We start from the raw sequence: 21,850 nt of genomic DNA on the forward strand, positions 1-21,850 counted from the left end.
ATGTGCTCTATGTAGATGTCCCTCGCCCATCTGATGGCATCCAACAGCATGAATTGCCACATCAGCCAAGCTTAGCGTTGACCGATTCTGCATTCTCTTAACACTCGCTCATTACTGGGGTCCCATGCGCCCAGGGCTCCAACGGTCAGAGCGTGTGTCTGAACCTGGTAACCCCTAGCTCTCAAGGTGTCATCCGGGGGGCATATTTCTCCACCTTTCGATCTCGGGTATCGTGGAAAGCTGGAGTCCTGTTCTCAAATGGCACTGTGACATCCACCATGATGATCTTTTTCCAGTCCTCATTGGTGATGACGATGTCTGGCCACAGTTGGCTGTCAGTTCCGGGGATGGTGGAGTTCATGGCAACCTTTCTTACGGGTGGTGGAATGGCTCTGACCAGGCGATCTTGGATGGCATTGTGTCGCAGCTGCCAGGCTCTCGCACGGGGCTTCCCACTACACAGGACGTGGGGTAGTGTCTCGTTGGCATATCCACACTTCCTACATTGCTTGTCCTGATTCCTGTGATGGACGGCTCTGTTCAGTTGGACACAGTTGAGCTGGGCCCTGTGGATGAACCTGCAGACAGCAAATCGGGTGAAGCTGCCCCCAGGGAAGAAGTGGTTGCTGGTGTCCCACTTGCACGTCACCTCAAATGCCTTGCCCTGGTCCGGCTTCCGCTTCAGGTTTTCCACATAGTGGCAGTGGATGGCATCCTTCAGGGTCCTCTCCAGCTTGCTGCTAGCTTTCGGAGTAAGGATTGTGTGGTTCGTGTTTTTCACCTGTGGCAACAGGACTCCCAACTCCTGGTGTTCCTCGCACCACATCCAGCAGCTTCTCCAGTCATCGTGTAGCATTGCGGGCAAGATTCCAGAGTGAAGCAAAGTCCCTGTCTCTTCCAAATTTGCCTTCCAGCAAGCCGTTCAGGTAGGTGGCGACATCTTGATTGGAGGGGGTCCTGGCGATTCGCTTCTTGATGACATCCCGCATAGCACTTTCTGCAATGTTCCTCACCATGGTGTCCAGGAATGGCGGAAAGCGTGAGTGATCACTGTAACGTCACACTGATCACCCCTTCGAGGGATATTGGTACTGCCCTGCCTGTGCGAGATGTACACCAGTTCATTGCTGGCTCTCTGGGGAAGAAACAGCCACTTCTTCACCAGCTGCCTGATGGTGTTGTCTGCCTTGTTCAGAGGTATCTTCACCATGGCAGATCTCCTCAGGACGAAAGAGATACTTTGGATTAGGAAGGTGTTCAAGGCGTTGATCTTCTGCCATGGTGCCGGTAGGGAGGAGTCGATCCTGGCCACATCTTGTAGGATCTCCGCGATGGTATGCTGGCATGCCGTGATATTGGTAAGCTTGCCCGAGCTCGAGGAAGATCATAGGTTCACCCTGGATCTGAAAAGACGTTGCCTGGATTGAGTCCCTTCTACTGCCGTTGATATGCAGGGATGTGCACTTCCTAGCACTGAAGCGGAGTCCCATCCAGTTGGCAGCCTGTCTGGTGATGTCAAGTATTTATTGGAGACACTTGGGGTTGTCTGTGATCAGGAGCAGATCGTCTGCGTAGGCAAGGATATTCACGCTGTAGCCATTCAGGTCAAAACCACCTAGCCTGGTGGAAATGGCTCGAATGAGTGGCTCCCTGGGTAAGTTGAAAATGATGGGGCTGAGAGGACAGCCTTGCTTCATGCTGCTATGGATAGGAATTTCAGGCATCTTTCCTTCCATGGAGCGGATGGTGGTGGTGCAGCATTCACATGATATGAAGTCTTTCTGGATGGAGCTGATGGCTCCTCCGTTCACTGACCAGTCTGTGATCCTAGCTGTGAGGCAGCTGGCATACAGCTTGTACATAGTGGAGCAGAGAGAGATGGGTCTTCAGTTGCTGGGGTTGTCTCGTGCGCCTTTCTTATAGATGAGCAGCATCAGAGACTTCTTCCAGCAGCTGGGAGTGCGGCAGAACTGTTTGCATTTGTTGAAAAGTGCAGTTAATACCAAGCAGCTGGGGTCTAGTTTTTCAGGATGTTATAGTGAATGCCATCTTTTCCTGGGTCTGTGTTTTTGGTCTTTGTAAGTCTGGTCTCTACTTCCCGTGATGTAAAGTCTTGTTCCAGGCCCTCTGCATAGTCAACGTGGGGTAGAGGATGAAGGCACTCTGGACGCTGTGCGTCGTTCTGAGCTACACCGTCAAACATACCCTTGAAGTACGACAGGGTTGTGCAGTAAGATGAAGGCCCGTCGAGGATCTCTGCTAGCCTTAGGGCAGTTTCACTGGTAGAGCTTCTGGATCCTCGATGCTGCTGCTGGGTTGTAGGGGCAACTGATGTTCCTTCTCCTGGCTTCTCTCCGGTGGTGGTGATGTCTCCACATAGGAGCTCTGTGCGCAGTCGGTGTGTTCTCCTGAGTTCCTTTCCTCCCAGATATGATTTCTACAGACAGGTCTTTAGTGAGTCTGTCTACAAGGTGGTCAAAGACATCGAAGGAGGCTGTCCTCGACAGCTCCCCTATCCAAGCAGCTTGCCATGGTGGGCCAGCCCTCGCTGAAAGCTGCTGCTCCTCTGGCTGCTCAATCTCCACAGGCTCAGGCTGGGAAATTGCTGTGGGATTAGCCTGTTGCCTACTTTCCTCCCTGTGTTGAGTACTCCTTTCAGCCAGATCTTGAGGAGTGATCTTTGGAAGGAGGGCAGCACTTGCACTCCTGCACCCAAACTCCCTCCCAGAGCCTTCACCCCAAACCCCTGCCCTGTCCCAGAGCCCGTACCCCTCCCGCACCCAAGCTTCCTCCCAGAACCTTAGGCAGGTGTGGGGGCTGCTGAGTCGGCGCTTGGGGTGGGGGTAGCTTGCAAACCCCTCCCCCCCCCAACCCTGCCTCCACCTAGGAGCCACAGCTGGACATGCCGGCCGCTTCTGGGAGCGGTGCAGAGCCAGGGCAGGCAGGGAGCCTGCCTTAGCCCTGCTGCACCACTGGACTGTTAGTGGCCTAAAATCTCCTGGATTGGCTTCAGTATCCTCCAGGAAATTGAGCCCAATTCCAGGAGACCCTGGGCCAAACCGGGAGGGTTGGCAACCCTAAACAATGCTCAGTTTAATTTTAGTGACTACGAGACACATGTAACCAATAAAATATGTGCTGAATGTGTTATAATAATCCTGAGCCATATCCTGCAATCAAAACTTCCATTGACTCAGGACTTTTGCTACAGTAAGGACTTCAGGATTGGGTCCAACACCAATAATACATAATACTTCACAGTGCTTTACAGAGATTAATCATCACTAGCCCACAGTGAGGTTGGTAAGTAAGCAGTATTATCCCTGTTTTACAAAAGAGGAAACTGAGGCAGAGAGGTTCAATGACTTCCTCGTGGCCACAGAAAGGTTTAATGTCAGGACTAGGATTAGGCTCAGGAGTGCTAGCTTGTAGGCCTGTGTTCAGATGTCTAAGCCATACTGCATAGTTTATTTGGAAGTCAGGGGTCTTCTAGCCAATGAATTTCCATTACGTGAAATAGCCAGATGGTAGTGTAACACCCTTGCCTTCAATGTACATTACATAGTGCAAGAGCTTCTTTGGTGCAGATGTGTAGCCACATTGTTTAATGCACTACTGGAGGATACTCAACTACTACAGGGAAGAGTGCAGTGCAAAAACCCAGACAGAACAGAATAACAAGGAGGCATGTTATGACTTAACGATATTTCTCTTCTTTATAATGTGGGACATCCATGTTCTGAGACTCAGCATTACACTCTTTGGCGTGCAAATAATAGCTTTCAAACACAAGCTTAGCATGACCCCTCCCACTATGGCCACACTACCTGAGCTCCTCCTGGACCATTTCCTCAGGAATCTCATTGAGGAGATGAGGTAGGACAGCGCTTAGCAAGTGAGGAAGGGTCAAACAAGGGATTCTGTTTGGCGGGAAGGATCAGAGATGAGAATCAAGGATTTGTTGCCAGTATTTTAACAAGATACTTCCCAATCCCACCCCCTCTCACCCTTTGTGGTTATTTCTGTGTGAAGGGATGCAGTGAACTCCCAGAGAGGTGAGAGACTGGTGAATGCATTCGTGTAGTAAATACTCATCACTGTCTACGATGAGTGGAACTGCACAGCTGTCACCAAGAGAGAAGCAATGTCAAACAAATTTACTTACGGGCTTCTGCTGGACACAGTTACAGAGTTTTCCCCCCATGGTGTATTGGGTTGGAACACTATGCTCAGAGCCGGTAGTTTTGAAGTAGGGGTGGGTGGTTAAGGGGGACAGGGAACTATTCTCACCTGATACATTTTCTGAAAAAAAAACCCAACCTTGATAGTTGGTGCTATTTGGTCTGTTCTACAGATAGACATTTGCTCTTTAGAAGTATTTTTATGAGCCTCGGGGATAAATCCTCCATACGGGGGTGGGCTCCCTTCCAGACCGAGAAACCACTTGCCTCTCTCCAGTTTGGTGGCAGAAAGTGACCAGAAGAGCTGCCTTCTGTACACAGATATTCTGACTGTATTTTACATAATGTAATCTCTCTTGGCTCGAAAGTCATTTTGCAGAGTGATTGCTTTGAGATCCAAAAGTACTTTGGAAGATTATCTGTTTCAGCTGAGATTTCAAGGCCTGCAACAGTAGATATCTCTTAGGTTTTGCTTTGTTTTTTTCACAGAACAGCTTTGCTACAACCAAGATTTCAATCTGAACGCTATCTTGCATTGAAGCAATTCAGCATTTTTCATTCCATTTCTCTTGTATACGTGGAGTCAAATCCTAATGGTGCACCTGTTTGTGATGAAATGAGCAGACACCATCATCTCCAGAGCCTGACCTACTGGGAGACATTCTCTCTGAGTCTTTCAGCTGTGTTTTCTTATATGCATAAAAGATAGGGTTTCATAGGCAGTCTCCAAGTTCCCACAGATGCTGCTCCTAAAGCTGTACCTAACTTCCTTATACTTAGGCTTGGAATGATTAGCTTTCTATCAGTAAATGTCAGTAAACGTCAATTTCACAGCACACACACAAACCAACAAAAAATACTTTCATCAATAATCAAAAGTTGCAGAGAGGTAAAGTACGAAAAATGCTGCTTGAGAACTTAGGGTTTGATTGAAGGGTATTTGCCTTGTATATTTCAACATGTGATGTTGACAGCTTGCATTTGAAAGGTTATAAAGGTTTAGCTTTTTGAATCTCAGTGAACGCTGCCATTAAATAATTGTCCGAGCCACAGAATTTCCTGCAATGTGAGAACTTATACAGATTCCAAATCTAAAAAAATGCTTAGAAATAAACATCTGTTACCCATCAAAATTATAAAAAAAACAAAAATTGAATTCTGCCAGGCCTACTTACATTGCATGTTAAACACCAATGCACTAACGGACCAATTATCTACGGATCCTTTACTTGGCCTCCATTTGGATGTATGCATGGTTTTCCTGGCAGTCATTTTACATTATTATATTATTCTTAATAGATGATGAAGAACTGTGCGAAAGTTTTCAGTCAACTTTTTTTTTGCCAAACCATGCGGATTTGAGTTGACCCAAAATATTTCAGTGACTTGTGTCAAATTCACTGATTTTTTTGTCAAAAATCACACAATAATAATAATAATAAAAAAAACAATATGAAACGTTTCATTTTGCAATTTGCTTCATTTTATCTTAATTTTATTTTGAAAGATTAAAAAACACACCCAAAACAAAACCAAATGTTTCTTTTAGGGTCGAACAAAATGTTTCATTTGACCCAAACAAATGTTTTTTAATTTTTCGGTTCAATGAAAATTTAAAAAAAAATAAATCATTTCAGACCAACTCAAAACAATTATTTTTCCTGAACAGTTAGTGAACCAAAAAAACTAACAGAAACAAACATTCTTACAGCCCTGTTTAGGAAGGAGTTTTTGTTTTATTTTGCCTAAGGTGTCTTTCTGATTTTGACGTTTTCAGGAAGTGATTCCGGGATTGGACATGCATTGGCAAAGTACTTTGACAATTTAGGATTTGTTGTATTTGCTAGTGTCTTGAATAAAAAAGGACCTGGGGCTGAAGAATTAAAAAGAAGCTGTTCCGAGAGACTTTGTGTCCTGCAGCTGGATATAACCAGTTCTTCACAAATTAAGGAAGCCTATCTTAACATTTCAGAGATGGTGCAAAATACAGGTATGGTTTCTGTGACATTTTACGGGGTGGTGTGCAGATACCTCTTGCAAGGGGCTTCCATGCATCACTGTTTGAAAATGTGTCTGTGTGTGTGTGTGTTCTGCATTTCCCACCCCATCTCTGTACCTCTATACCAGTAAGGATATTTATATTGAAGAAACTTTTGCTTTATGGAGCACTCCAAAAACGGGATCCTTGTCAAATGGCACTAGTGTGCCACCTACAAGAAGCAAGTGGGCCGAGAGGAGGAAAGGTGCAATGTGGGCACATGTACCTACAATTGCACAGCATCCTAACTTTGGTTTTGGCTGGGCCAACCAGACTAGAAGCTGGCATTTTAACAGTTGTGCTTTCTCCTTGTTAGGGAAGTTATATTTACTTACCTTCTCTGGCAGCATGGACTCTGTAACAGCAGTGTATGTTTTCTTCTCTTTCTCAGGGTTATGGGGTGTTGTCAACAATGCTGGAATCCTGGGGTTTACTGCAGATGGTGAGCTGCTGCCCATGAGTGTGTACAAGCAGTGTATGGATGTGAATTTCTTTGGGCATGTAGAGGTGACCAAAATGTTCTTACCGTTACTTCGGAAATCCAAAGGAAGGCTAATTAATATATCAAGTATGGCAGGTGAGTTAAACTAAAGTTTCAAGTTGATGGTGCTATACCAATAATTATTTAGAATTTACCTGATGTAAATATTGAACAAGGTTTTGGTCAATATATCTCTGTTTGCTAATTCTCAGAAGTCCATATCTGCTTATTTCATTATCTATAGGCCTCTGTAATGAACCGTCTATTTTGTCTAGTGACTGCCTCCGGTAACCAACCCGTAAAGAAGAAGAGTTTTATAGGGATAAAAACAGTAGCATCCTAGAGACATTAACTCTTGTTCCATAGAAACTAATATAATAATCTAGCATGCCTAGATCTGGATGTGAAAGGTGGAAAATCCCCAGCAGGAGAACAAGGAAACCAGGTGTTGGTAGGGGCGCAAACATAGGTGCTGGAACTAGAGGTCGGGGGGTGTTCCTGCAGGACCCCCTGGCTTGAAGTGGTTTCTGTCATATGCAGGGTTTACAGATTGGTTCAATGGCTCTTAGAACCCCTAAAAATTGTTCCAGGACCCCTTGGCACACACAAACTTGAGGGACTCACAGAGCAAGACATCAGGAAGCTTTGGGTAGGAGTGAGGGACAAGTTTTCGTAGTGGGGGTTTTCTGTCTAATTATGGGCCCACCCACGGTCCTAGAAAACTAGCTGACCTTGAAAGGGAGAGAAGAGCCATGATTCTGAAGGGGAAGGATCCTGGGCACCTAAGAGGTCTCTGCCCAAATCCAAAGAACTCTCCAGGATGGTGAGGAAACTGAGGCAGGGAGATGTTTATTGGGGTGTTTATGATTTTTGTCTAGATCTGCTTACCCCTCAGGTTAAATCAAGAGTATGTGTGTTTACAGTCCTGTGCAGAGTGGGTGCGTCTGTTGGCTTTCACTTGCGTGCCACTGAGCAGTTAAACGCTGTGTGCCCCTGCAGGTGGAGTTCTGCGATAGGGCGTATTTAAGCTACAGAGAACTCTGAGAGGTCAGCATTAGTCCCAGGGACTGGGCTGCTAGATAAAAGATCTGCATCCCAGGAGTCTGCCTAGGGACCCCACCCACAGGCAGAGCTTGGACACTGTTTAGACAAATTGGGCTTAAAGAACAGGGGGTCCAATGAGGTGGTCCCCAAACAGAACATAACTGATAAGTGTCCATTCAGGAGGGTTCTGTGTGTGACAGTGTTGAAGCCCACTCAGGCAGAATAGCCTGTTAACAATTTAAGGTCTGAAATATATATATTTTTTTAAATAAAAAAAGATTTCAATTCATGTTGAGGGACGTATTTTTATCCCAGCCTCCACGTTTGCGAATACAGTTTTGTGGGCACAGTTATTTGTCACAGAACAGCCAAATTCATGCCCGTAAGTGGTACTTGGAAACTCACATCGGGGCTATCGTCCACCTCACTAGTTTGAGCAACGACTGTTGGCTTACACAAATTTTAAATGCATTGGTATAACTTTGGAGATGATGTGACATAACAAGGGATCTGTATTTCAACTAGCTGGCTCCCACTGAAGTATATGGCAATTTCTCATTGGCTCTGGTACGAGCAAACTCAAGTGCTCATACTCAGGGTGAAATCCTGGCCCTATGGAAGTCAATGAGAATTTTGCCATTGATTTTGATGGATCCAAAATTTCACCCTTTTTTGTGTGTGTGGCTCCACCTAACTTAGTTACCCCAAAATTATATGCTCCCTCAGCAAGCCAATGGAAAAAAGTCACCTTTCTATGCAATGATGGACTTATCTCCAGGTCATGTTTTCATATCTATGAGACCTTATAATTTTACAGTGAAGGAAACAGTGGATCGAGCATTTTAAAACCGTCTTTTCTAATTTGGGTGATCACCTGGAAACATGTGCGATAATAGGAGTTGGCAGCCAGTAGCTGAGGTGTTAGAGCTCCTAGATGCAGGATCCCACACTGCCAGAAGAGAGTTTGGTTTGGGTTAAAGTTAAAGGGTTACTGTATCGGTTTGTTTAAAAATGTTCCTTTGACTTGTTTTGGCTGCTCCGAACCTTCGTTTGCAGTGCAGCTGGCAGCCAGGTGCTGAATGTAAGAGCAGAGACATTTGCCAATTTCAGCTGCTGAATCTGGTTTGTGACAAGTGTCCAGAAAGCGGTAAGATGTACGAACAATAGCAAGGAAGGAAGCCAGCTGAGGGCACGGAGTGGCAAGCTGATACATTCACGCAGGTCTGTGATCACCACAAAGCCAGTGGCTTGGGTGTCTTACTGCTGCATTGCCCAGCTAAGCAGAGCTCTGTGCTCCATTAATTCTCCCAGTTTATAATAATGCCTATTTCTTACATAGTGCTTGTCATCCATAGATCTCGAAGCACCTCACAATCTTCAGTGTAGTTATCCTCAAATGCCCCAGGAAGTAGGGAAACATTATTAGTCCCACTTTAAAGATAGGGAACTGTTACAGGAGATGGTTTTACTTTTGCTTTGAAATCTTTTGTGTTTTAGTATGTCTGGCGACTGTCCACATAACCTAAAAGCGTGTTTACTGTTTTAGCATTTACAGGTTTAATGGAATTGGAAGTACTGAGTTGGTGTTAGAAACATTACACATAAGGTTTGTTTTCAAAATGTGGCTTCTGATTTTGTGTCTAACGTCTAACGTCCATTGCAGGCACAAATGATAGAATGTAGACACCAGCCTAATGTGTGAGTATAAAGTTTGCATTGTAGGTGCATTCAGGTAGATGTCTGAATTCCTATCATTTATGCCCCAGAATTGATTTCTGGCACAAAATTAGCAATTAGGGACCTTTTAATAACTTGCCTTTAGAGGCATATCAAATGATCCTGCTGTCACATTCTGGGTTGCAATCCAGATCAGTAAGAGATTCTGTCACCTCTTACCCTGGAACCCTGAGTGCCTTGCCACTCTGGCTCTCTGCCTGGGATGGATGCTGCCAGTCAGCAATGAGCATGTGCTCTGTCTATGTATTGGGCAGCCTTGATCCAATGCTTTGGATCCTGGAGCCTCCTGCAATACCACAGATTTCCACTGGCTTCCACCAGCCGTGGTTACCAACTGGCAAGGTGACTCCACGCTTTCCCCAGCCCCGAATTTCCCCCAAAACGTGTGTTCTGAAATGTCCTTTCCTGGAGCAATCAGCGGGATACATGGGTGGTGGGTGGACACCCCAATCAGGGAGGATAGCCCCCTTCTGCACAAGGCCCCCTCTGGCCAGAGAAGCTCCAGGCCCACTGGAACCCTGAGCCCCCCTGCTGCTGAAGTAGCCTGGCTGGCCCAAGTAGCCTCCTCCAGCCATCCAACGGAAGAACGCTGAGCTTTTGGTATGTGCCATGCAGGTTCTGGGGTGGCTGAGGAGGTGGTATCTGGTACTCAGCTTCCAGGGTTCACCATTAATCTCTCTGGAGTCCAGGGAGATTACTGATGAACCCCAGAAGCTGAATAGAAAATACCATCTCCTAAATTGCCCCAGAACCTGCCTAACACATAAGAATAAGTAAAAACCTGCAACCCGGCATCCAATGGCAGGGGCTGTGCCAGGGAAGGTTTAGCTTTCCCTGGCCTATTATGTGCACCACCTATGGTGGGATATTAAAGTTAATTGCCCCTTTAAGGTGTCAATATTCAACAGTTTGCAACTTTGACTGGAGTTACCAAACAGTTCAGTTTAAACACTGTCCTGGGTTGGTTTAGATTAAAAATAAAACAAGTCATGAACAAAAGAAGATGGGATTTTAAGTGAATTCAGGTATGGGGGAGAGAGTTAGAAATCGCTACCAGCAAATAAAAGTGAAAACATGCAAGTAAGTCTAAATTTTAACCTAGCAAGGTTTGGTTCAAGGATTCGTTTAAGATGGCCTTTCTCACCCACTGTCTTCCAGCAAGATGGTGACTGAGCCGCTCCTTGGTTAGGATCTCTCCCATAGGCCCAAAGGGGCTGGTGCTTTTGGTTTCTGAGGTGAAAGAGAGAACTTGGGGTTTTCTGCCCCTTTCTTATACTCTAATGAACCTTTGAAGTGGTTCTGAAGGTTACCCCTCAAAGTTTATTTAAGTAAAGATGAAGGTGACATGAAGTCTGGTGACAAGGACGTGCCATGCTTTATTCCCCCACCCACTTGTGTTTGCTGAAATGCAAATTGTTCTTTTTCCTGCTCTCTCCTTCCCCTGTTGAACTGAGGACCCTGTTTACTGCTTATATGTAAATTGAGATAAGCACACATTCCTTTGTTTAGGATAGACCTGTTTAACAACTTTTGCCTATGCAGTGTAGTCTGGTTATGAACATGCATCTAATAACATCAAACGGGGAATTCATAACTTTACATTCACTGTTGCTACATTCATTTCACGTTCATATTACTGACCAGCAAGTTATCATTTTTAAATGATACCTCACCAGGCATGTTTTGTACAAAGATGATTACAGTAGTGTGTAGGGTGTGAATCCAGGGGTGCTTTGGTCACACCCACTTTACTTACAAATACTGTATTTACATGAATGCATGTATACCCTGGCCAGTGCTGATAAATGTGCCGATATTAAGGGGAGTGTGCATTCTTTTGGTAAAACATTAGCAGAACAGTTAGGGAAGTCGCATTATGCATGGTCTGTGCTTGCCTGTGTCTGGGTGGGGGAAGGATGCGCTTTAACTCGAGTTAAGGTTAGACTGACCTGAAAGGAAAGGAATGTTGTCGGTTTAAGGAAGAAGGAGTTAATGTCAGTTCGGATTACGCAGAAGACAATGAGTAATTGTCCTTTTAATGGCCTTTTAATAACAGAGCATGGCATTATGTGTGTCTTATTTTGAGCATGTAGTGCAAGTACCAGTGAGACTAACTGTGGGTGCAGCAGGGGGTTGGGCTTGATGACCTATTGGAAGAGAGTTCTAATCTGACACCGGGTGTTCTATACTCTCCTGCAGCCATCCTCTTCACTGTAAAAGCATGGCCTTTGGAGATTAAAGTTCCCTACAAAAGTTGGTTGAAAATTTTCTGTCAAAAAGAAAAGTTTTCATATAAAAAATTAGTTTTCTAAAATTTTTCAGTTTTCAAAACCTAAAAATTCTGAAAAATTGGAAATTTTCTCCCCCCAAATTTTGTTAAATTTTCAGTTGCTTTTGGAGTTTTTCAAGAAATTCTTGTTGTTTTCCAACTCTTCCCTAAGGCAGTATACTGTTGCATTTTCTTGATCCAAAGGAAGGCTGGTTGGATGGAAATAGTGCAATGCATTCTGGGACCTGTGACTATATCTGTTCCCTTTTATGCAATGTAATTGTGACCTTTGGGCTCCCGGCGCCTTATTGGTGATGTTTTCAGTTGGGCGAAGTTTGGTTTGGCCTAATAGATTTATCCTAGCTCTAATCTCACCTTTTTCAAGCAGATGTTAAAAACACATGGAGAATCTACTGCTGGTATATGAGGTGGTTTTATAAGGCCTGGTCTACACTACATGGTTAGGTTGCCATAAGATGCCTTGCGTCGACCTACCTGTGGAAGTGTCTTCACTTAAATTTGACTCCTGAAAACGTCAGTGCCTCTCTGAGCCAATTTAGTAACACCACCTCCCCGAGCAGTGTAGAGACATGGTCAAAGTAATTAGGAGGATGCAGTGTCAGTATAGACGCTGTGTTGTTTCCATTCACTGTTACTGGCCTCCAGAAGCTATCCCACAATGCCTCACACACTGACACTATAATTGATACCAGTGCTCGTGGTGAGGACATGCATTGCTGACATAAGGAGTCAAGTGTGGACATATACAAGTGATTTAATAACTGTGGTAGCTATATGCCCACGTAAGTTATGTCGACATAATTCTGCAGTAAGAAGAAAAGGAGTACTTGTGGCACCTTTAGAAACTAACAAATGTATTTGAGCATAAGCTTTCGTGAGCTACAGCTCAAGTGAGCTATAGTTCATGAAAGCTTATGCTCAAATAAATTTATTAGTCTCTAAGGTGCCACAAGTACTCCTTTTCTTTTTTGTGGATACAGACTAACACGGCGGCTACTCTGAAACCTGTCATCATTCTGTAGTGTAGACATGGCCTTTAAAACTGGAATTGAGACTGTGTTAACTGATGGGGACTTCAAATCCACTGCCTTTATTCACCCATTAAAAACAACAGAACAAAACACCATTGCTTAATTATTAACACTATCTAACATGTTCTCTGTGTGATTTCCCTTTCTGAATCTAACTGCAATTGTGATTCTCTGCATTGTATCCCAAAATGCAATACAATTTACTCTCCCTATGTTTAAAAGTGACGGATGACCAGGTGTGATTCTGACTGCAGCTGCTTCGAGCTACTGCTGATTTAAGAATTTTTTTTTTTGTGCCAGAAAAAAGAGTCCTGCGATGTCTTGTCTTTAACCTCAGTGAGAGCTGCATAATTTTGGGTTATGCTATGATCATTCTTTTAAATTATTGAAATAAAGTTTCAGTAGCCCAGAAAGTACTGGAGTCAAACTTTATCATGGTTTATATTGCTCCTGTAGGAGGCATTCCGATGCCAAGATTTGCCGCATATGGTGCATCAAAAGCCGCTCTGTCCATGTTTTCTGGAGTAATGAGGCAGGAGCTTGCCAAATGGGGAATTAAAGTTGCTGCAGTTCATCCAGCAGGCTTCAGAACGTGTACGTATTTGACATTTCAGCTAGTTCTCCTTCTTCCTTCAGATTATTCCTTAGAGACCAACATCCTCAAGTAAAAGTCATGAATGATTCTCAGCAGTCACAGTTACTTCCTATACTTCTCTTCCATTACTCAAATTGAGCCAGCTTTCTTAAGGGAATTAAAAAAAACAAAAACCCACCAACCTCCCCCTACATGGGTAGTGAGCAATTTTTTTGCTTCCAAGCAGCTAACCTTTAGGCAATAATCTTTACCAAGGGATGACTGAAAACCTTATTTTGCCTTTCCTGATGAATAGAATGTAGTGAATGACTAGGCAGTGGCATGCCTAAGGGTGTGTCTACACTATGGAATTAAGTTGATTTTATAGAAGTCGATGTTTAGAAATCTATTTGATACAGTTAATTGCGTATGTCCCCACTAAGCGCATTAAGTCGACGGAGTGTGTCCTCACTACCGTGGCTAGCATCGACTTACGGAGCGGTGCACTGTGGGTGACCACAGTTCCCGCAGTCTCTGCTGCCCATTGGAATTCTGGTTAAGCTCTCAATGCCTGATGGGGCAAAACATTGTCATGGGTGGTTTTGGGTACATGTCGTCAGTCGCCCCTCCCTTCATGAAAGCAACTGCAGACAATCGTTTTGCGCCTTTTTTCCGTGCAGACGCCATACCATGGCAAGCATAGAGCCCACTCAGCTCAGCTCACCTCCATGGCTGCTGTTGTGTCCTGGGTGCTGCTGTCAGCAGATGGTGCAGTAGGACTGCTAACAGTCGTCATCAACCATTTCCGCTGCAACTCTGCTCTCCTCGTTCCATGAATCCACTTCGCAGGTCCTCTCGTCGTTCTGTATAAATATCTATTCTTGTGGCATCTGTCGTCATCCGCCACTTCTGCTGCAACTCTGCTCTCCTGCAGACGCCATACCACGGCAAGCATGGAGCCCGCTTAGATCACTGCTGCTGTTGTGAACGTTGTAAATGCCTCACGCAGTATGTGCAGAACCTACAAAAGCAGGCGAGGAGCCGATGTCAGCGTGATCATGAGAGTGATGAGGACATGGACACTGACTTCTCTCAAAGCACGGGCCCTGGCAATTGGACATCATGGTGGCAATGGGGCAGGTTCCTGCTGTGGAATGCTGATTCTGGGCCTGGGAAACAAGCACAGACTGGTGGGACCGCATAGTGTTGAAGGTCTGGGATGATTCCCAGTGGCTGCGAAACTTTTGCATGCGTAAGGGCACTTCCACGGAACTTTGTGAATTGCTTTCTCCTGCCCTGAAGCACAAGAATACCAAGATGAGAGCAACCCTCACAGCTGAGAAGCGAGTGGCGATTGCCCTCTGGAAGCTTGCAATGACAGACAGCTACCGGTCAGCTGGGAATCAATTTGGAGTGGGTAAATCTACTGTGGGGGCTGCTGTGATGCAAGTAGCCAATGCAATCACTGAGCTGCTGCTATCAAGGGTAGTGACTCTGGGAAATGTGCAAGTCGTAGTGGATGGCTTTGCTGCAATGGGGTTCCCTAACTGTGGTGGGGCGATAGATGGAACGCATATCGCTATCTTGGGACCGGGCCACCCTGGTAGCCAGTACGTAAACTGCAAGGGGTACTTTACAATGGTGCTGCAAGCACTGGTGGATCACAAGGGATGTTTCACCAACATCAACGTGGGATGGCCGGGAAAGGTTCATGATGCTTGCATCTTCAGGAACTCTGGTCTGTTTCAACAGCTGCAGGAAGGAACTTACTTCCCAGACCAGAAAATTACCATTGGGGATGTTGAAATGCCTATAGTTATCCTTGGGGACCCAGCCTACCCCTTAATGCCATGGCTCATGAAGCCATACACAGGCACCCTGGACAGTAGTCAGGAGCAGTTCAACTATAGGCTGAGCAAGTGCAGAATGGTGGTAGAATGCATTTGGACGTTTAAAAGCTCGCTGGCACAGTTTACTGACTAGGTTAGACCTCAGTGAAACCAATATTCCCATCGTTATTGCAGCTTGCTGTGTGCTCCACAATATCTGTGAGAGTATGGGGGAGACGTTTATGGCGGGGTGAGCGGTTGAGGCAAATCACCTGGCAGTTGATTACGTGCAGCCAGACACCAGGGTGATTAGAAGAGCACACCTGGGTGCCCTGCGCATCAGAGAAGCTTTGAAAACCAGTTTCATGACTGGCCAGGCTACAGTGTCAGTTCTTTGTTTCTCCTTGATGAAAACCTGCCCCCTTGGTTGACTCTACTTCCATGTAAGCCAACCAACTTCCCCCCTTTGATCACTGCTTTCAGAGGCAATAAAGTCATTATGATTTCAAAATCATGCATTCTTTATTAATTCGTCACACAAATGGAGGGAAACTTGCAAGGTAGGGGTGGGTGACGAGGGAAGCACCGGGTGGGGTGGGGGAAGAGAGGAGGGAAGGACAAGGCCACACTACAGTTCAAAACTTATTGAATGCCAGCCTTCTGTTACTTGGCCAATCCTCTGGGGTGGAGTGGCTGGGTGCCCATAGCCTCCCCCCTCCGCCCCGTGTTCTTGGGCGTCTGAGTGAGGAGGCTATGGAACTTGGGGAGGAGGACAGGCGGTTATATCGGGGCTGCAGCGGTGGTCTGTGCTCCTGCTGCTATTCCTGCAGCTCCACCAGATGCCTGAGCATGTCACTTTGCTCCCCCATTAGCCTCAGCATTGCATCCTGTCTCCTCTCATCGTGCTCCTCCCTCCTCTCATTGTGTTCATTTAACGCTTTCCTGGACTCTGCCATTGTTTGCCTCCATGCATTCTGCTGAGCTCTTTCAGTGCGGCGGGACTGCATGAGCTCTGAGAACATGTCATCACGAGAGCTTTTTTTTTTTGCCTTCTAATCTGCGCTAGCCTCTGGGATGGAGATGATGGGAGAGCATAGAAACATTTGCAGCTGCAGGAGGGGAAAAAAAGGGAGAGTAGTATTTAAAAAGACACATTTTAGATAGGGGCAGCTCTCCCAATTTTGACGCCCCAAGCAGTCGCTGCTGAATTGCTGCGGCGGCGGGAAGAGCAGCGGAGCTGCCGCCGAATTGCCACCATGGGACATGGACTGCCGCCCCATTCTGACGGCCGCCCCAAGCACTTGCTTGGAAAGCAGGTGCCTGGAGCTGGCCCTGATTTTAGAGAACAAAGAGAAAACTATTTCACACTGAATCGAGTGATTCACGTTACATAGCACATGTGCTTTTGGTACAAGGTTGCATTTTACCTCTTATATTGAGTGCCTGCCAGTTTGGTGTGAGACATCACACATGCTCAGCTGGGCAACAGAATTCGGCTTGCAGGCAGACATGGTAAGGCAAAGGGTTTCAACTTCTTCAACCTTCATAACGTGGGAATGGTTTCAAACAGCAGCGCCCTCCTTTCCCATACCAAGCAAAGCCTGTTGGGTTGCCGATTTAAAAAGAGGGGGTGTGGTTTTAGGGTGAATGTGCAGCACAACCCCCCCCACCAATTCTCTGGGATGATCGCTTCACCCCCCCATCCCACACACAAGCACACACCGCGTGCCTAGTATCAGGGAAGATCCCTGTCAGCCAAACGCGAACAGCTCAGCCTGAACGGGCCTCCCCTCACCGCGTGGCTAGCAGCGGGGGGGATTTCTTTTCAGCCAAAGGCAAACAGCCCAGCAGGAATGGGCACCTCAGAGTGTCCCCTTAAACAAATTTCCCGTATTTCAGCCAGGTGACCATGAATGATATCACTTTCCTGAGGCTAACACAGAGAGATGAAGAACAGATGTTGCTTGAATGCCACCAAAGCCCGGGCCCATTCGCTGCAATGATTCCAGACTACTTGCTACTGGCTCGGCGTGGTAAAGTGTCGTACCTTGGAGGACGGAATAAGGCTGCCCTCCCCAGAAACCTTCTGCAAAGGCTTTTAGAGTACCTCCAGGAGAGCTTCATGGAGATGTCCCTGGAGGATTTCCGCTCCGTCCCCAGACACGTTAACAGACTTTTGCAGTAGCTATACTGGCCGCAAATGCATCCCAAGTCTTCAGGGCAAATTAGTCATTAAACACGCTTGCTTTTAAACCCTGTATTATATTTTAAAAGGTACGCTCACCAGAGGTGCCTTCTCCGGCTTCATGGTCCAGGAGCCTGCCTTGGGAGGGTATTGGCTCCAGGGTGATGAACATTTCCCGGCTGCCGGGGAGAAGGGATTGTCCTTTGCCTCCTTTGTTTTTTGATAGGCTTGCCTGAGCTCCTTAGTTTTCATGCGGCCCTCTGTGTGTCCCTGTTGTAGCCTCTGTCCATCATGCCCTTGGAGATTTTGGCATATATATTGGCATTTCGTCCTTTGGAACGGAGTTCTGCCTGCACGGATTCGTCTCCCCATACAGCGATCAGATCCAGTACCTGCTGTTCGGTCCATGCTGGAGCTCTTTTGCAATTCTGGGACTGCATGGTCACCTCTGCTGATCAGCTCACCACGCTGGCCAAACAGGAAATGAAATTCAAAAGTTCCCGGGGCTTTTCCTGTCTATCTGGTCAGTGCATCTGAGTTGAGAGTACTGTCCAGAGGGGTCACAATGGAGCACTCTAGGATAGCTCCCAGAGGCCAATACTGTAGAATTGTGTCCACACTACCCCAAATTTGACTCAGCAAGGTCGATTTTAGTGCTAAACCCCTTGCCAGGGAGGAGTATAGAAATCGATTTTAAGAGCTCTTTAAATGGACAAAACAGGCTTGGTTGTGTGGACGGGTGCAGGGTTAAATCGACCTAACACTGCTAAATTCAACCTAAACTTGTAGTGTAGACCAGGGCTATGTGTTTGTCAGTCATTCCTAATGGGGGAGGCAATCATTTCTTCTCTTTGTCTTTATCTGCCTTGCCAAAAACAAAAAACAGACTTCTGTGTGGGTTTGACTTGATTAAGGAAGCCACAAGAACTAATGAAGAACTTCAAATCTGGCCAATAATAGGTAAAACTGCATAGGACACAGTGTTCTAATTCTCTTTATCAAACAGTTTTCCCATGTAATGGGTTCCATCTGCATAATGGGTGTCCTGGTGCATTGTTTCAAGATGCTACTCATTTTTACTATGTAACTGAGGCGCTTATCTTTTTAATCTCTCCTACCCACATTCCAATAGCCCTTTCAACTCTAAATTCTTCTTCTCTCCACCCTGTTAGAGAAGAAAACCAGGTTTCTACAGAATTCCTTTCCAAGTCACAAAAGTTACAAGTCACAGAAGAGATTTCAAGCATTCAGTGGAAACCAAAGTAGTGGTGTCTAGCTAGCTAGTTTAAGTACTTGGAGACTAGGCCCTACAAAACATAGTTGAGGGCCTGTAGAAGAGCATTATGAGGACGCCGGCATTCCCAGTCTCTGTGGATGTGCTTGTTCTTTTGGTGAGGAAAATAGAAGGGTTGAGTTTCCAGTGCTATCTATTCAGCACCTTTTATTAGCACTAAAAATTGTGTTTACAAAGACATTAAAAAGCAAAGAGAATTTTCCTTACCTATAAACCCCCATTACACTTTCCATGGAAAACAACTTGGAATGGCCTTACTGAGAATGTTTGTTTTTCATAAGGGGCAGGGCTCTAAAATTTCCTGTCTCTTCCTCTGTGTTTAGATATGGTTTACGTTAGCAAAGTACAAGCTTGATAGCAAAAACGAAAAAGGAGTGAAGTCCCTCAATCCATACTTTACAGTAGGCTGTCCTGTCCTGTTCTAGCTGCAACTTAGCCATACTTTTGTTATATTTTTAAAAACTTCGGGCTTACCATCAAATAATGAAACTTTTTGATGCAGTTTAGATGTGCAGAACAAGATAGGGAGGAAAAGACTCAATGTACTTATTTACCAGTTGAACTGGATTGTCAAGTTAATGTACAAAAGCCCAAACTCATAAACTTTAGTCTGTTATTCCAGGCATCCAAGGTACATCTGAGCTGTGGGCTAAGCAAGAAAAGCATCTTCTGGAGAATCTCACACCAGATGTGAAGAAAGATTATGGTGAAGACTACATTCAAGCACTGAAAAATTTCCTCCTGGACATGCCAGTTCATTGTGACTCTGACCTCTCTCCAGTACTAGATGATGTTCTCCATGCTTTATTGGCAAAGAGTCCACATGGTTTATACACTCCAGGCAAAAGTGCTTACCTAAGTCTATGTACCTTTTGCTATTTTCCTCTCTGGTTTTATGATTTTTTCATGGGTAAGATGCAAAGTACCAAGAGTGTACCCAGCGCGTTAAAGGCATCAGAGGCCAAAAACAAGAACACGTAGGCAGAGTATGGAATTCAATCAGCATTTTAAATTACACCGTGAGACCAGGGCAAGGTTTTGTGTGAAGACAGCGTTTGCTACATTGTAATTTACTGGGGCCCTTTGCTCACCAAGTTGCATTCCAGCTGCTGGGCAACTGGGTTAATCTTGAAGCTTTGTGTATTTTAGGCCTTGTCTATGTGGTGATGGTGGTGCGGGGGGAGATTGATCTAAATTATGCAACTTCAGCTAAATGAATAACTTAGATCTACTTACCACAGGGTCCACACTATGCTATGTTGACTGGTGACTCTCTCCTGTCAACTCCCCTTGCGCTTCTTATTCAGGTGGAACACAGGAGTCGACAGGAGCATGATCAGTGGTCGATTTACCTGTTAAATCGACTGCCGATGCATCGATCGCCACGCATTGAACCCCCAGTAAGTGTAGACAAGCTCTTAGGGTTCATGAAAGGTGGAGGAAGGGCAGCACTAGCAGGAACAGTGATGACTTCCCCTCACAGTGCCCCTTACCCCACATTGTGCCTTTCTCTTTGGGAAGTAAGTGGCTAGCTCAGTCTCCATGCCCTGTCCGTCCACCTTTTTGCTGAGTTTGCTTCATCCGGCCAGTGAATGCCACACATTATGAAGCTCATTATGAAACCACACATTGTATGACACAGGCCTCCGTGCCGACAGGGGCATAAGATCCCACCCCACATTGTTGCATTAACACTCTCTGAAGATGGCTTCAGGATGTGGAAGGAAGGAAGGGGGCTGCATTCCTGGTACTCCCTTGTTGGGGTTATAGACCCCATGCTGATGAGGACGGGGCCAGAGATCCTGGGTGCCAAGGCTAGCCCCATCCCCTCAGCCCTGTCAACAATGTATGGTAGGGAGGGTGCCTTTAAAAAGGAGGAAACTAAACTGCAGACAGATGGGCGCGGAGCATGATTGCCGTAAGCAGGAGACTGCTGGAGTGACTTCTCAAGCTACAGCCATGAGATCTTCACCCCAACCCTACAGACAGTGCAGTGAGCTCACACTCTAAGCCCGCTCAGCAGCCCCGCCAGAGAGATCTCTCAAAACTCCTATGCAGGTGGTATCGTTGGCACTACTGTGGGCCCCCCACCCCCAACACCTTTGGGAGATCCTGGGAAGGAGATACCCTCCAATGCATCGGGGCATTTGACTTTCCTTTTGATTCCCCCATCCAGAGAGACTTAAGAAAGCCTGCAAAGGGCAGGGCCCCCTTGTAAGTAGTAAGGAAGTAGGGTCTGTACTGGAGCCACCTGGGTGTGGTCAGGTTCTCCCACCATCTGGGAGAAAAGCTTCAGGGGTCTCCCTTCCCTCTCTGGTAGGTGAATGTGGGGCAGGGGTTAGAGAGGGTCAGGCATCACCTTATCTCTGCTTCCCATCAGCCCAGCTAGCACAGGGGAGTGGGGGCAAAGGCAGAATGGTGTGGCAGAAGCATGCTGCACCTAGTAAAGGGGAAGGGGCAGAGGGCATCCCTTACCCAGGTCTGACTCTTAAAGTCTCAAGCTAGCCCATAATGTTTAAAGCCATATTGTCATGAGCCTCACTTTGGAAATGAACATAGCAATAGATCAGGCTGGTCCTCTCTCTTTCGGATTATGAATGCTCTCTCCTGTTGGGGTGTGGATATATGGATGTCCTACTTTCAGTAGAATTAGCCTGGTTTCTAACAAATAAATTGACTTTTTGCCAAAATGACTAATGGCTGTACTTTTTTAGCACCACTCATCCTGTGTGTCTTACCCTGGGGATAAAGAAGGGGAAAGCCTGGCCCTATTGAAAGACAAAGGGACTTTTGCCATTGAATTCAGTGGATCCAGAATGTCACCTAGAGATTTTCACCTTTACTATGTTCCGGTCAGGATTTCCATACACAGAACTTTGTTTCTTAGCTGTATCTCTTTAAGCACATCTTTTGAGAAGGCATTTGCACTTGCTGAGGACTAGCTTCTTGGCAAGTTTTAAAAATAACTTCATTTTATTTGAGTGCCAAAAAAGTTATTTTAAGTACTTGGTGATCAAATGCTTTCATATATGGGATAACTCAATCATGGTCAAATTAAGTTTTACTTTAAAACATTCTCTCTTTTGGGTTCAGAACATATATGAGAAATTTTGGTTCTTCTAAGGGTAATTTTTCTGAAAAAGTTTTCGGGGCTTAAAAATTAAAA

At 45.7% G+C, this 21,850-nt stretch overlaps 1 protein-coding gene across 4 annotated transcripts in view; it reads left to right on the forward strand.

Annotated features, from left to right (window-relative positions):
• Window positions 1-21,365, forward strand: part of HSD17B2 (hydroxysteroid 17-beta dehydrogenase 2) — a 42,335-nt gene extending 20,970 nt beyond the window's left edge. For 2 of the 4 annotated variants that reach the window (XM_043526502.1, XM_007059317.4), the window contains exons 2-5: window positions 5,959-6,171; window positions 6,611-6,796; window positions 13,259-13,396; window positions 19,307-21,365. In XM_043526502.1, coding sequence (XP_043382437.1) covers window positions 5,959-6,171; window positions 6,611-6,796; window positions 13,259-13,396; window positions 19,307-19,665 — 896 coding nt within the window. In that variant the 3' untranslated portion in view covers window positions 19,666-21,365. Of the gene's footprint in view, window positions 1-5,958; window positions 6,172-6,610; window positions 6,797-13,258; window positions 13,397-14,056; window positions 14,114-19,306 lie in introns of those variants that run through there. The other 2 variants (XM_037877919.2, XM_027821772.3) reach the window with 2 other exon arrangements.
• Window positions 21,366-21,850: the final 485 nt, after the last annotated feature.

The sequence above is a fragment of the Chelonia mydas genome, chromosome 12 (genome assembly GCF_015237465.2).
Source record: "Chelonia mydas isolate rCheMyd1 chromosome 12, rCheMyd1.pri.v2, whole genome shotgun sequence".
NCBI lineage: Eukaryota > Metazoa > Chordata > Testudines > Cheloniidae > Chelonia > Chelonia mydas.